This window comes from Pieris brassicae, unplaced genomic scaffold (assembly GCF_905147105.1).
Source record: "Pieris brassicae unplaced genomic scaffold, ilPieBrab1.1, whole genome shotgun sequence".
Lineage (NCBI taxonomy): Eukaryota > Metazoa > Arthropoda > Insecta > Lepidoptera > Pieridae > Pieris > Pieris brassicae.
In genome coordinates this window covers 1-13,705 of record NW_025576217.1, presented here as the reverse complement: position 1 = coordinate 13,705, position 13,705 = coordinate 1, and the positions used below count along the sequence as shown (strand labels likewise).

The window sequence follows — 13,705 nt, the reverse complement described above, 5'->3', positions numbered from 1 at the left end:
TGTTGCCTTTGCACTGTGTTGCTGTTTGATGCCACGACGTTAGCATACGTCCGCTCGATTCTTTCCTCGATATTTCGGTCTCTTTCATCAGTTTTCTCAATTTGGGTTTCTAGGAGCATTTTAATTTCTTTTAACTCTTGTTCTCCCATCTTTTCTTTAATTTCTTCGAGCTTCCTTGCGTTTTCCTCGACGTGACAAAGAATCTTCTGCCCTCTTTGATCTTCTAGGATGGCGTCTGGTTTTCTTTTATTTTGTTTTATATTATCCTGGAGTAGTTTGCTTATATCTTCCAGCTTTTTAGTTTCTTTTTCCAGCCGCTTAAGGTGTTCGTCCATTTGATACATTTTGGCTTGCGGTGTGGTGTCTATGTTGTATGTTTTGTTTTTGTCTTTCTCCTTTTCTAGCGCCTCCTCGCTCCCCCTTTCCTTTTCCTTCCTCTTATCCTTTCCTTCCTTTGTTTGCGAATCGGCCTCTTTGACTAGTTCGTAGAGCCACGAGGTTAGGTTAGGTTAGGTTAGGTTAGGTTAGGTTAGGTTAGGTTAGGTTAGGTTAGGTTAGGTTAGGTTAGGTTAGGTTAGGTTAGGTTAGGTTAGGTTAGGTTAGGTTAGGTTAGGTTAGGTTAGGTTGGGGATCGCGTCGAGCCGTCCTAGCGACAACAGTGTTTACTTGCGCTCCGCGTTCTAATAAAATCCCTTGAGGGCTACTACGGTGTTGGAGATCAGCGAAGGGTTTCATAGGATTCGCACTGGTGTGCTGAGTCTTGTGATAATTGTTTGAGTTTATATATTAAATGTTTATTTTAATATGTAAAGAACAAGAAGTGTGGGAAATTGACCCGGTGTTTTTGTGTGTTTTGTGTCGTTTTTGTCGCGACGACATATTAGTTCTCGGTGGTTTCCTTGTGTATTGGGTTGCCACGTATATGTGAGTACTTTTTATCTTAAAATCGGCTCACGGAAGTGGCCAAAAATATTTTTACAAAATATTTTAATATCTGGAAGTGGTTGTACAACCAATTTGTTTCGGAGGGAGGTCTGAGAACCTGGAGAATAGAACCACTGTCTTCGTCTGCATTAGGCGGTTTGAGTGGTGGGAAGATATCTGTGATCGGATCAAGAAGAGAGGAGATATTGATGTTAGCATCTTTTATGATCAGTGTATAATATACAATACTGACGTCATCTTGTTGTTGAAAAGTTTGGTGCCAAGTGCGGGATATCGCCGTGAAGCGTCGGTCGACGGACATCTGGTGTGAAGTGGATTGGGACAATAGTCTTAGTTTTAATTTATTTGATAATTTGAATTTAAGTTAGAATTAAGATTGTGTTTTGTGTATTTGTCTAGTCATTTATATATATATATATATATATATATATATATATATATATATATATATATATATATATTTATTTAGTTATTTATATGTTCAGGCAGAGTTGGGGGTAGAGTCTATGGTAGTTTTTCGACTCTACCGTAGAGTTTTTGGTAGAGTTGGTGGTAGAGGCTGGCTGTCATGAAAAAAAGCAGGGAAAAGCCTCTGCTGTCCTCGGACAGCGAGGGCGAAGATGAGGTCAGGGTCCGCTCGAATTTAAGGAAGCGGGCCTTTTTAAAAAACCCAATTAGAGGTGGAGACGAGGACGTGTCTCCTCCTCCTAAGGGTAAGCCGCCGAAGAAAGCGGCCTCCCACAAGGAAGGACTAGAGGAGGCAGAGAGAGAGTTGCGTGCTCTTGAGGCGAGCTCTCTCCCTGGTGAGAAAAAAAGTGTAGGTGGGGGCCATCCGCAAGGTGGGGCCTCCTCAAGTGCAGCTGTGGCCCCGAATGGGCCCCCGTCTTCGTGGGAAGACTATGAGGATGATGTGGTCCTCCTGGGGGTGCCGCAAATCAAGGAGAGATCGGTTGCTCGGGTTCGCCGCATCATAGAGATTGCGACGAAGTCGGGTAACCTCAAGGGCACCTTCATCCGCGACCTGAAGGTTGCGGCTAGGGAAATCGGCGAGATGGTGGAGGATCTCGCCGATAGATGCCTGAAAGGGGAAGAGGGTAGGCGCCTCCAGAGGGCCAATAATCTCCTGAGGGCCCAAGTTAAAGACCTAGGCCTTGAGCTGGCGGCTCTCAGAAGAGAATTCAATGAGCGCACTGCGCACTTTGCGCAGTCGAAGGAAAACCCTGTTCCCAACCCGGCGGAGAGCTCCTTCACACCGGATGCCCTCCGTCAATTGACGGAGGGCCTTTTAGACGGGGTGAGGGAGAGCCTGATGGGGGAGCTGATGAGGGCTGTGGGTGGCATGCTCGATGCCAAGATAGCGGGGATCGGGGACAGGCTCCTCCCTGAGCCTGTGATGCGTCCGCCTCTGGCATCAGCCCGCGGCCCCCAGGGGGCTCAGGTGGCTTCAGATCAGTCGGGGCCCCGGGGCAGGAGAGCCCCTGAGGGTCTCGCAGGGGTCGAGGCCCACGGGGTCTCAAACGTCTCGGGGCCCAAGGGCCCCGGAAGAAATATTCCGGCTATGGAGAAATCGGCTGGAGGGGTCTCTCTAGAGAAGCCTCCAGTGGGTGGAAGCTGGGCGACAGTGGCCGGGAAAAAGAAAAAGAAGAGTAAGGGGAAGAAGCCGGAAAGTCTTCCCGCTGTACCCGCTCTTACTGCTCAGGGTGGTATAGGTCCTCTGGCGGGTCGGGTCGAGTCGGTGGTTGCGCAGAAGTCTGTTGGGGTGCGGAAGTCTTCCCTTGCTCCGCCGACAACTGCTGCAGTGGTTATCACACTGCTGCAGGGGGCGGTGGAGCGGGGAGTCACCTACGCCGCTGCTTTATCCAAGGCCAGGCAGGCTATCAGTCTGCCTGACTTGGGCATAGAGCGTGTTGGTATCCGGGTGACAGCGACCGGAGCTCGGATGCTGGAGGTGCCTGGAGAAGGCAGGGAGGAGAAAGCCAACCGCCTAGCGGAAAGATTGAGAGAGGTGCTGTCGGAGGAGGCCTTGGTGGGGAGGCCCGTCAAGTGTGCGGACCTCCGCATCAGAGACCTTGATGACAGTGTCACTGAGAGGGACGTGATAGAGGCGGTGGCTGCCATGGGGGGGTGCCCAGTGACCGCCATTAAACCAGGGAGGATATTGCGGCGTGGGGAGCAGGGAATGGGGGAGATGTTCCTCCTATGCCCGGTTGCCTCCGCCAATAAGGTAAAGAACGGGAGGCTCCTCATTGGGTGGAGTTCCTGCCGGGTGGAAATCCGTGAGGACCGTCCATTGAGGTGCTATAAGTGCCAAAAGCTGGGTCACGTACGTGCGACATGTGACTCAGTGGTGGACCTGGTGGAGGTTTGCCACCGGTGTGGGACTGCGGGCCATAAGGCCAATGAATGCAGCTCAAAAGAGTTGCATTGTGTGGTTTGTTCAGAGGCTGGGAAGCCGGCGGACCACAAAATGGCAGGTAGGGCCTGCAACCCTCCAAGGCTCAGGAGGGCCCCGTATGCCCTTAAAGCGTCCAGCACGGTGGTAAGGAACACTCCCATGGAGGTTGGTCTGGAGCTGTCAAACAAATAAAATGGTTGACAGCGACACTAGCCTCTTACAAGGGAATTTAAGACGCTCCGCTGCGGCTCAGGACTTGTTCCTGCAGTCGATGGCGGAGTGGGGTGTGATGGCTGCCGTCGTCACTGAGCCTTATTATGTGTCGCGGCAGAACTCGTGGGTGGGGGACCTTCGAGGTGATGCGGCTGTGATTGCTCAGCCGCATGGACCTCCTCTCTCTCTAAGAGAGAGAGGTTCCGGGTTTGTTCTTGCTGATTGGGGGGACTGGACGCTTGTTGGAGCGTATTTTTCCCCCAATCAGCGTCTAAGCCATTTCGAGGATTTCCTTGACGCCATGGGCTTGGCCGTACAGAGGGCACTTCCGCGCCCCCTTATCCTCATGGGAGACCTAAATGCGAGGTCTCCCACTTGGGGTGACAGGGTGTCGTGTCGGAGGGGCCCGGTTCTGGAGGAGTGGGCGGCGGAGTTGGGCCTCGTTTTCCTAAATGAGGGAACGGAGCCCACCTGCGTCCGCCCGCAGGGCAGTTCAAGGGTCGATGTGACCCTTGCTTCTGCGGCGGCGGCCCGAGTTACGACGGCGTGGAGCGTTCTGGACGAAGTGGAGACCCTATCGGATCACCGATATATCCGGTTGTGGGTCTCTACTTCGATGAGGTGGGGAGTGCGGGGCCAGACTCCCCAGAGTCGGAAGAGCTTCCTCCGCTGGTCGGTACGTCGACTGGACCGCCAGATTGCGGAGGAGATGGCCATTATAGAGGGATGGTGTGCGCCCACTAGTGTTGTGGATGTGGATGAAGGAGCTGGCGAACTGGGTCTGAGTCTCCGAAGGGTGTCGAATGCGGCAATGCCCAAATGGAGGCCGCCGAAGGGGAGGAGAGCGGTCTACTGGTGGACGTCGGAGATTGGCAATCTCCGTGGCGCATGTAGCGAGGCCAGAAGGGCCTACTACAGGAGTCAGAGGAGGAGGAGAGATGGTCCCGATGTCACGGAGGGCCTTCGCTCTATCTATAATGATCGCAAGAGGGCTCTCCGGGGCGCTATCTGTGAGGCAAAGGAAAGGGCCCATCAGGAGGTACTCCGGGGACTGGATGATGATCCGTGGGGGCGCCCCTACCGATCAGCTCGTAAAAGGCTGAAAGGTGCGGGAATGCCTCTTGTGGAGAGTCTGGAGCCGGCCTTTCTGGACAGAGTGGTGGCGGACCTGTTTCCTTTGCCTCCCGACATTGTCCCTCCGTGTATGGCGGCGACTGTAGTGGAAGCGGCCGGAGAGATGGCTCCGGAAGTCTCTGACATAGAGATGGAGGCTATCTTGACCCGTCTCAAGGCCCGCAAGAAAGCTCCTGGCCCGGATGGTGTACATGCGCGTGTCCTGGCAGTAGTCCTCCCTCATATGGAGGTCTCCGTCCGGGAGCTGTACACTGCATGCTTACGCAGTGGACGGTTCCCGGTGGCTTGGAAGACGGGACGACTGTGTCTAGTGCGTAAGGAGGGGCGCTCGGCAGACAGTTCGGCGGCTTACCGCCCTATCGTCCTCTTGGATGAGGCGGGCAAGGCGCTGGAGTGGGTTGTGGCGTCTCGATTGTGCCGGCACCTCTCTGCTGAGGGGCCAGATCTGAGCGAGGCGCAGTACGGCTTCCGAGCGGGACGGTCGACGCTTGATGCTCTTTGGGACCTGAGGTCCCACACAAGTGGGGTGGTGGACGGGGGGGGGAGGGCATTGGCAGTATCGTTAGATATTGCGAATGCCTTCAATAGTCTCCCTTTTGGTGTGGTCAGAGAGGCACTTGAGTTTTTCGAGGTCCCACTGTATCTGCGCCAAATAGTGGGGGACTATTTTGCGGAAAGATGGATCGTGTACTCCAACATGGAGGGCACGATCTCCTACCACCCTGTGCGGTGTGGGGTTCCTCAAGGCTCAGTCCTTGGGCCGCTTCTGTGGGACATGGCCTACGATTGGGTGTTGAGGGGCGCGCTTCTTCCGGGATTGCGCGTCTTCTGCTATGCAGACGACACCCTCGTAGTGGCCAACGGGGCAAGTTATGGGGAGGTGGCTCGACTCGCAACGGTCGGCACCTCTCTTGTTGTGAGACGGATAAGGGCCCTGGGCCTTAGGGTGTCTCTTGAAAAAACGGACGCCCTATTGTTCCATGGCCCTAGGAATGGTCCACCTCCTGGGGCGGTCTTGATGGTGGAAGGAGTGGGGGTTCCGGTGGCGTCCAAGATGAAGTACCTTGGTCTCGTCTTGGATGGCCGCTGGAACTTCGAGGCCCACTTTGAAGCTCTCGGGGGGAAGGTTGTAGGGGCGGCGGGGGCGCTTGCAAGGCTATTGCCGAATATTGGGGGCCCTAAGCAGAGTGTGCGGAGGCTGTACTGCGAATCATACGCAGTATGGCATTGTATGGGGCCCCTGTATGGGATGATAGGCTGAGGGCGAGGAACCGCACCCTACTCAGGAGGCCACAGCGAGTGATGGCGGTTCGGGCGGCTCGATGCTACCGGACCGTCTCGTTCGAGGCGGCGTGCCTGTTGGGGGGGACTCCCCCCTGGGAGTTAGAGGCGTTGGCCCTAGGCGACCTGTATCGTCTCAAGTGTGAGACTAGGGCAGGTGGCCGATGGGCTGAACTGGTCGGACCGGCAAGGAGGCAAGCCAGGGAGGCCACCTTTAATAGATGGGCCCATGATCTGGCTATGCCTAGGGCGGGAGTACGCACCGTGGAGGCGATTCGCCCATGCCTACGGGAATGGGTGAATCGCCCGAGTGGAGCCGTGTCCTTTCGGATGGCGCAGATACTGTCTGGGCATGGGTGCTTTGGGCGGTATCTGCACAGGGTGGCGAGGCGGGAAACCCTTCCCATCTGCCACCATTGTGGTGCCCCAGAGGACACGGCGGAGCACACCCTGGCCGATTGTGCCACTTGGTCGAGGCAACGCCATGACCTAGTGTCGGTCGTCGGGACGGACCTCTCGCTACCGAGCGTTGTTGCAGCAATGCTTGGTAGCCAAGAGGCATGGCGTGCGGTGGCCTTCTTCTGTGAGCATGTCCTGCTGCAGAAGGAGGCTGCCGAGCGTCAGCGGGAGGTGCGTGGCGATGGCCGAAGGGGTTGTGCTCGGCGGCGGCGAGGCGGGGGTGCGGGGGCAAGACGCGAGGAGCGTTTGCCCAACAGTATCCCCCTGCGCCGTCGCTGAGTCCGTATGCAGTCATATTCGCCTGAGTTCCCTGGGTTGAATGCCTAGTGCGACCCCCGGGGGACTCAATGCGGTGCCAGACGTCATTCATTCAGAATGAATGTGTCCGGCATAGCAGGCGATATGGAGGGCTCAGGAGGAAATTTTAGTGGGTCGGGTTTCTCCCCTCTGATTAGCAGAGGGATAAGAGTTAACCATCCCCACAGTCCCCGCGATAGCGACTGCATGCGCTCGCGGGCCTGCAGCTGTGCATTTTTACCTCCTTCATAAAAAAAAAAAAAAAAAAAAAGGTTAGGTTAGGTTAGGTTTTTTTTTTTTTTTTTTTTTTTTATGACCCTAGTAAGGCCTACCTCCCCCGGCTACTTTATCGCCGGGGCCGTTGTTTATCTAAGCTCCTATGATTAAAACTACAGAAAACTGGACTCTTTATTGGGGATTTCACAAGTTTGTTCTTCATACATTGGTTTTCATTTGTATTCTTATTCTATTTATTTCATTATAATAACCTTATTGTTTAAGTACTGTTGTTTTGTATATTATTTACATTAAATCATTATATTTATTTATTTACATTATAGTCATAAACCTTAAGCCGTGTTAATTCTAGTTGAGTTGGAGTTGCGGGTGTTTGTCGCTGCCGGCTCGCGGCCGAGCTTCTCCTTTAATATTATAACAATATTCATGGGCGAGCTGCCGCTGGTCGCACGACACCTTGACCCCCGCCTCCGCTTCCATTCATTTGCCTTGTTTTTGCTACTATTTCTTTGCAGAATCTTTCTAATTGCGCCCTTGAGTCTCTAAGGATAGACGGCAACTCTGCTACGGACATCACTTTGTCTATCTGAGACTCAAGGTTATATCTTGACATCCCCAATATTGGGCACTCTACGAGCATGTGGGTGGCGCTTTGCGGCGTTGTATGGTCGCAGGGGCATGTCGCGTCGTCCTTTAATTTAAATCTATGTAGATATTCTGCGAATGCCCCATGACCAGTGAGAACCTGTATCGTATTTTCTTGAAGCATCTTATGCCTGATAATTTTGTAGGCTGCTCTTATATCTGGCAGGAATTGTTTTGTTACGGCTCCCGTGTGAGTTTTTGTGTATCTCTTCTGCCAGGCTTCCAAGGTGTTTCTCCTTATTTGTCTTTTCACATCAGAGAGCGGCCGTTTGTCATACTCAGGTTTTGTTTTGAGTTTTTCAGCCGCTTCTTTAGCCAGCTCATCTGCTCTTTCGTTCCCTGGCGTGCCAATGTGCGCCTTGAGCCAATGAAGGTTTATTTTTTGCCCTCTTTTTTCCGCTTCTCCAATGGCTCGGCGGATCTTGACGACCTGGGGGTTGCAAGAGCGGCCGTGGGTGATAGCTTCTAGGGAAGCCTTGGAGTCGCTGTATATATCAATATGTTTTATTTTTAGAGCACCAGCATGATTTGTGGCGCTTCGCAAGGCTGCCAGTTCCGCCTGGTACACCGTGCAGTATGGTGCTAGTTTTATTTTCTTTGCCTGCACTTCTACCCCATCCCGTATGTGCACCCAGGCCGCACCCACTCCGTTCGGAGTTTTGCTTCCGTCGGTGAACATCGCGGTTTGCACTGGGGTTTCAGCGTCGCTATATTTAATAATTGGGCGGTCCGCCGGGTGAGGCAGTTTGTAGTAGAGTGTGGGGCTCTCGATTTGATCCTCGTCTGGATCCACATTCCGCTGTGTGCGCGCCTCATACAGCGCGGCCGCTTCTTTGATTCTTAGGTCGAGGGGCAGAATTCCGGCTAACACGGTTGCAGCTCCGCATGAGACAGTTTTATAGCATCTTGCTATTTTTTGAGCGAAACTTCTCTGTACGTTTTCTAATTTTTTGCGGAGACAAACCTTGTTTACCTCCCTTGCCCAGACCGCGGAAGCGTACATTATTATCGGTTCCACCACTGCTGTATAGATGGTCGCTCTTATTTCCTGGTTTAGGCCCCATTCAACTTTCGCCGCCCTACACAGTTGCTTATATATTCCAATCGCTTTTTTGCATACTTGGTTGACGTGCGCGTTGAATGTGAGGGCCGAGTCAACCTCCACTCCCAGTATTCGGATACTTTTTTCAATTTTGATCTCTTCGCCATTCATGCTTAGAATCGGATCATCATACCTCAGCTTCCGCGTCACAACCATTGCTTTTGTTTTGTGGGGCGCAAAGCGGAGCTTGTTTTGGGCTCCCCACTCATATACTCGGGCCAGCACCCTGTTTAATTTGGTTTGGATTTCTTGCCCTGTTTCCCCTTCAGCTATCAGGAGAACATCGTCCGCAAACGCCTGGACGTGCACTCCCGCCACCTGTATCTCTCTAAGGAGTGGGTCCAGTAGGAGGTTCCACAGTATTGGTCCGCCGATTGACCCCTGTACACATCCCTTTGCCGTGTTTCGTTCGACTGTGTGTCCTGCATACGTTAGCTCTATTTTCCTTTCCTCGAGGTAGCTGTCCAGCACTTTCCTTATATTCCGTGGGCAATTCTCTTCCGCCAGTCGAACTCTGATCATAGGCCACCATGCGCTATCGAAGGCGCCCTCTATGTCTAACGATACCACCGTCAGTATCTTTTTCTGTTTCAGTTTTTCACGTATATGGTTTACTGCGGTGTAGAGAGCGTCTTCCGTGCTACGTTGGGGCATGAATCCGAACTGGCTTTTCGATGTTTTTGGCACAAGATACCATTTGAGGCGTTCGACGACCATTTTTTCAAAAAATTTTCCTATTACTGGCAACAGTCCGATAGGTCTATATGACTTTGGGTCTGCGTAGTTTCTCTTGGCCGGCTTTCTCAAGATCACTATTTTAGCTTTCTTCCATCTTTGTGGAAAGCATCCCAGCTCTAGGCATTTATTAGCTATGGCAAGAAATAGACCCGGGGCTGCGGTTATTGCATTCAGGCCTATGTCTGCCGTTATGCCGTCTTCGCCGGGAGCTTTCTTCGGATTGAAGCTTTGGGCGGCGTTCATAAGCTCTTTCATTGTAAAGTGGGGATCATGGTTTGCATCATGCTCCCCTTTGTTAACTTTATCTGCTTTTATTCTTATTTGCCTGTGCCCTTCGTCTTCATTTCCTGTGTCATCCTCTGGGAAGAATGTTTTCGCTAGCAATTCTGCCGACTGTTTTTCGTCTAGATGCGTCCCTTTGTTCGTGAGTGGTATGTCCTCTTTCCTTCTTTCTGTGCCTCTAATTACTCTGTAGATTCCCTCCCACATGGTTTCGCGCTCCTGTTTTTGGCAGTATTGTTTCCAGCTTTGCGTTTGTGCCTCCTCTGCCTTGTTTTCGTAGTGGTTCTTCGCTTCGAGGTAGTCGCTGATCACTTTTTGCCTTCTGCACTCAGCCGCCCATTTTATCCTTCTCTTCATTGTGACTACTCGTTTCTTTAGCTGCTCCAGTTCCTCAGACCACCATGCCAATCTAGGTTTTGATCCTGATTTTAGTTTGGGGATTGCAGTGTCGCTCGCTTCAGTTACCGCTTCACTGTATGCATTTATTATTTCTTCCAATTTCTCAACGTTATTAATACTTTCCATGTTCTTCTCGGTAATTTGCTCTCTGCTTAGTGATTCCAATAGTGATTCTTTAAATAGGTTCCAATTTGCTTTTTTGGTGTTATATATTCTTGTCATTCCCCTCCTTATTGATACTTTAGGTTTGGTGGTATTAATTTTGAATAATATGGCGTTGTGGTCCGAGGTTGCTATGTATGGGTCCACTCTCCAGTCTTCCACTAGTCCTAGGAGGTCTTCCGAGCATGCCGTAATGTCCAAGTGGCTGGCGATTCGTTTGCCTTTTCGTGTGACTTCAAATGTGGGTTCCTGTCCATCGTTCAATATGTGCAGGCCAATTTGAGCCACGGTGTTTTCAAATGCTTCTCCTCTGTCGTCAGCCGCTGGACTGCCCCACCACGGGCTCTTGGCATTTGCGTCTCCTGATAGGATCATCCTCCCCTGGATCGCGCGTGCGATCTCGTCCAACTGCTTCAGGTAGGGTTCCATAGGTTTTGGGGCAGGCTCCATATAGTATGAGACCAGTGCAATGCCAGTCCTTTCTGCGGTTTTTATTCTGATTGGTACTATGTTTGCGGTGGTCATCGCTGGGTATTGGGTTATATCAATATCCGCGTCGAAGACCACTACGGCGGCTTTGACCACATTGCCTATTTGGGGGTTTTGGCACTGCACTACTCTCACTCCCGAGTACTCCTTCATTTTCCCTATCGACCCTACATAGGGCTCTTGTACCAGGGCTACTGAGATTTTCCTTTTTATTGCTTCTTGGATGAGTTCCTCGGTAGCAAGCCTTTTCCTCTGCAGGTTTATTTGGACGATCGTTATCGTCTTGGCTGGCGCTGGGGTGCCTTTAGCAATATGCCACTCGGCTTCTGGCTATGTTTTCCATTCGTTTTCTAACTGGGCATTCCGAGTCGTTTGTGCTGTGTGAGGTTTGGGTCGCGTTCGTCTTTTACAGTTTACGCATGTCGGGGGAGCCCCATCATTGTATTCCGGGCAATCAATTTTTAAGTGTGATCCTCCGCAGTGGTAGCAGGTCGTCTCTGTTTCTTTGCAGTGCTTCCGGCCGTGACCATAGCCAAGACACTTGGAGCATTGCATTAATGGCGACTGGTCGAACACAGCTATGCGTTGAAAGTCTATATGGACTCGACCTGCTGCTGTTAACTCCTTCCATATGCGCGGGGATACCTGCAGTATTATGTGGTCTGTCAGTGTGTTTCTTGTTTTTCTTCTATATTTTACCGAGGCTTTTGTTTCTTCTTTTGCTATGTTTTTGAAGAGTTGTTTGTTTTGGTTAACAGCGCGCTCACCACTTCTTCATCAGTGTGTGTGCTTATCACGCCCCTTAGGACAACGAGTGGGTCTTTGGTTTTGGCTTCCTCCACTGTTAGTTTTTGGTCGTCCTTTAGGCGGTCCCGTATTTCGGTTATTCTTTTTGATGAGGTGCACCCAATGACAACCCTCTGGTCCTTTACTTTCCGGATCCTATCCACATTTAGGCCGGTATTTTTGGCGTCAATTTTGCTTCTAATATGTTCCAGAATTTCTCCGCTGGTTTCTGGGCCAGATGATTTTACTATGATAGAGTGCATCTCTTGAGTTTTATGTGTAGTAGCTCCGCGTGTTTGGGCATGAGATTCTCCTTTGTCGCTGCCGCGTACGTCCTTAGTTTTGTTTCTAGGCTCTCCTGCCTTTCCATGTCTTTCTTTTCTTTTCCTTCTAATTCTTTCCTGATTTCGGTCAGGATACCTACATCTCTGGTTTTGGCCTGGTCTTCTATTTCTTTCCTGCATTTTCCAGTTTTCTGTTTTCTGTTTCTAGCTTTGTGATTTGTTTTTCTAGCTTTTCGCTTATGTCTATCATCGTGTCTATTTTCTTTTTTGGTGTATTTTTTGTGATTGGGTTTTTAGATGTTTCCTCTTCCGCCTCCTTTACCAGCTGGTACAGCCGTTTTACTGCTGCTTGTACTCCGGTTTTGATATCTGTTTTTATGTTCCTTGAGTCAGCCAGGTGCGCCATTGCCTTTAAGTAGCAATTTTTTGCTTCTTTTTCCCTGGTCTGGGTAGGAGCAGAGGACTTTTCTTCTCCACACGCTTCAGTCAGGGGAGCCTCTTTTGCCACCCTCTGGGTCTGGTTGGAGGCCTCCTCCCACTTGTCTATACTGCGCCTGATCCCGGGCGCTGTCGTTAGACTTTTTGGGGGGGTTCGGATACCCATCATTTTAACTATTTGGTGTAGTTTGTTGTTTGGATTTTAAAAGTTCAATAAATTACTTAGCCTAGAGTCAACTCCCAATAGGGTTGTGACCGTGTCGATAAAACAGTAACAGATTTTTTGTATACAATAGTTAAATTATATCTATAAACTTATCCTAGGGTCTACTCCCAATAGGGTAGTAGCCGAGTCAGTACAATTTGCAATATTTAATAGGAAGGGTCTGTCCCCAAAAGGGGTGGCAGCCGTCAATTTGTCAAATTTTGTAAGTATTATATAACGATTCCCAATAGGGGAAAGTTATGTCGATAGATTATTGCTTAACTTACTTAACTTGACTTAAAGCTAGTGTCTTTTCCCAAAAGGGGAAAAGGCAGTCGATAAAATATTTTAATCACAGTCAGGTATATATAGGGCTTTAAGGATTTATTTCGTATCCTCGGGAAGGGCTGGTTCACTTTAGATAAATATTTCGCGCGCTGGATCGTCCGCTGATAGGTGTGTGTCTCCCTACTATTGAGGGGTTAGCATAGGCTAATTCTCCTCCTCGAGAGGAGTTAAAAGAGCCGTCACACTTTGTGTTTTTGTGTGTGTGGTGTGTTTGTGTATGTGTGTAAACAGGTGCGGTGGTTATCAAATGAATCAACTTTTTGAGTGGAGTCGATTGAGCCGTCGCACCTATGTAGTGTTTTGTGGTGGGTGATCAGGCGGACGTGTCCTTAGATGCGGTGCGTTTTTTATATGTATGTATTCCCTAATTTGTCCGAATTCGCTAAGTATACGTATATTACGTATACAAGGCTGCTGTCAAAATTTGCGAAAAAATGCAACCGTTTTCGAGATATTTAGAGCCAAAGATTTTTAATATTTCTAAAGTTTTGGAATATTTTGATAAATTTTGAAAATTTCGAATTTAAAAATTTTGAATTTAGATCCTGGTAGGGCGGACCAGGCGGACAAATGCAATATATTAATATATATTAATATATTGGTCTGGCCTTTAAAACGCGGAAAAACCAACCGTTCCCGAGTTATTCCCGATTTTTCAGTAGAAGTCTTCCCGGCGCCAAACTCCGCGATGCCTTGACCTTTTTTCTTTCTTGAGGCGTCGTTTTGATGGGCTTGATGAGAGCTTTCCGGTGATATGTAGCTTGCTCGGCGGATCGAACGGGATCGGTGACCACGTGCCACGTGGTTTTTATTATTTTTGACTTTAAAAATATAAATCCTGCTTGTAAAAATTTTTGCGACCCAAT

General features: G+C 50.1%; 1 protein-coding gene across 1 annotated transcript; it reads left to right on the top strand.

Annotated features, from left to right (window-relative positions):
- Nucleotides 1-1,513: 1,513 nt before the first annotated feature.
- Nucleotides 1,514-3,169, top strand: LOC123719813 (the record flags this gene model as incomplete). The annotated part of the gene is made up of 1 exon (XM_045676219.1): nucleotides 1,514-3,169. A coding segment is annotated over exon 1 (1,656 nt), but the record flags the coding sequence as incomplete, so codon positions are not given.
- Between the last annotated feature and the right edge of the window lie 10,536 nt (nucleotides 3,170-13,705).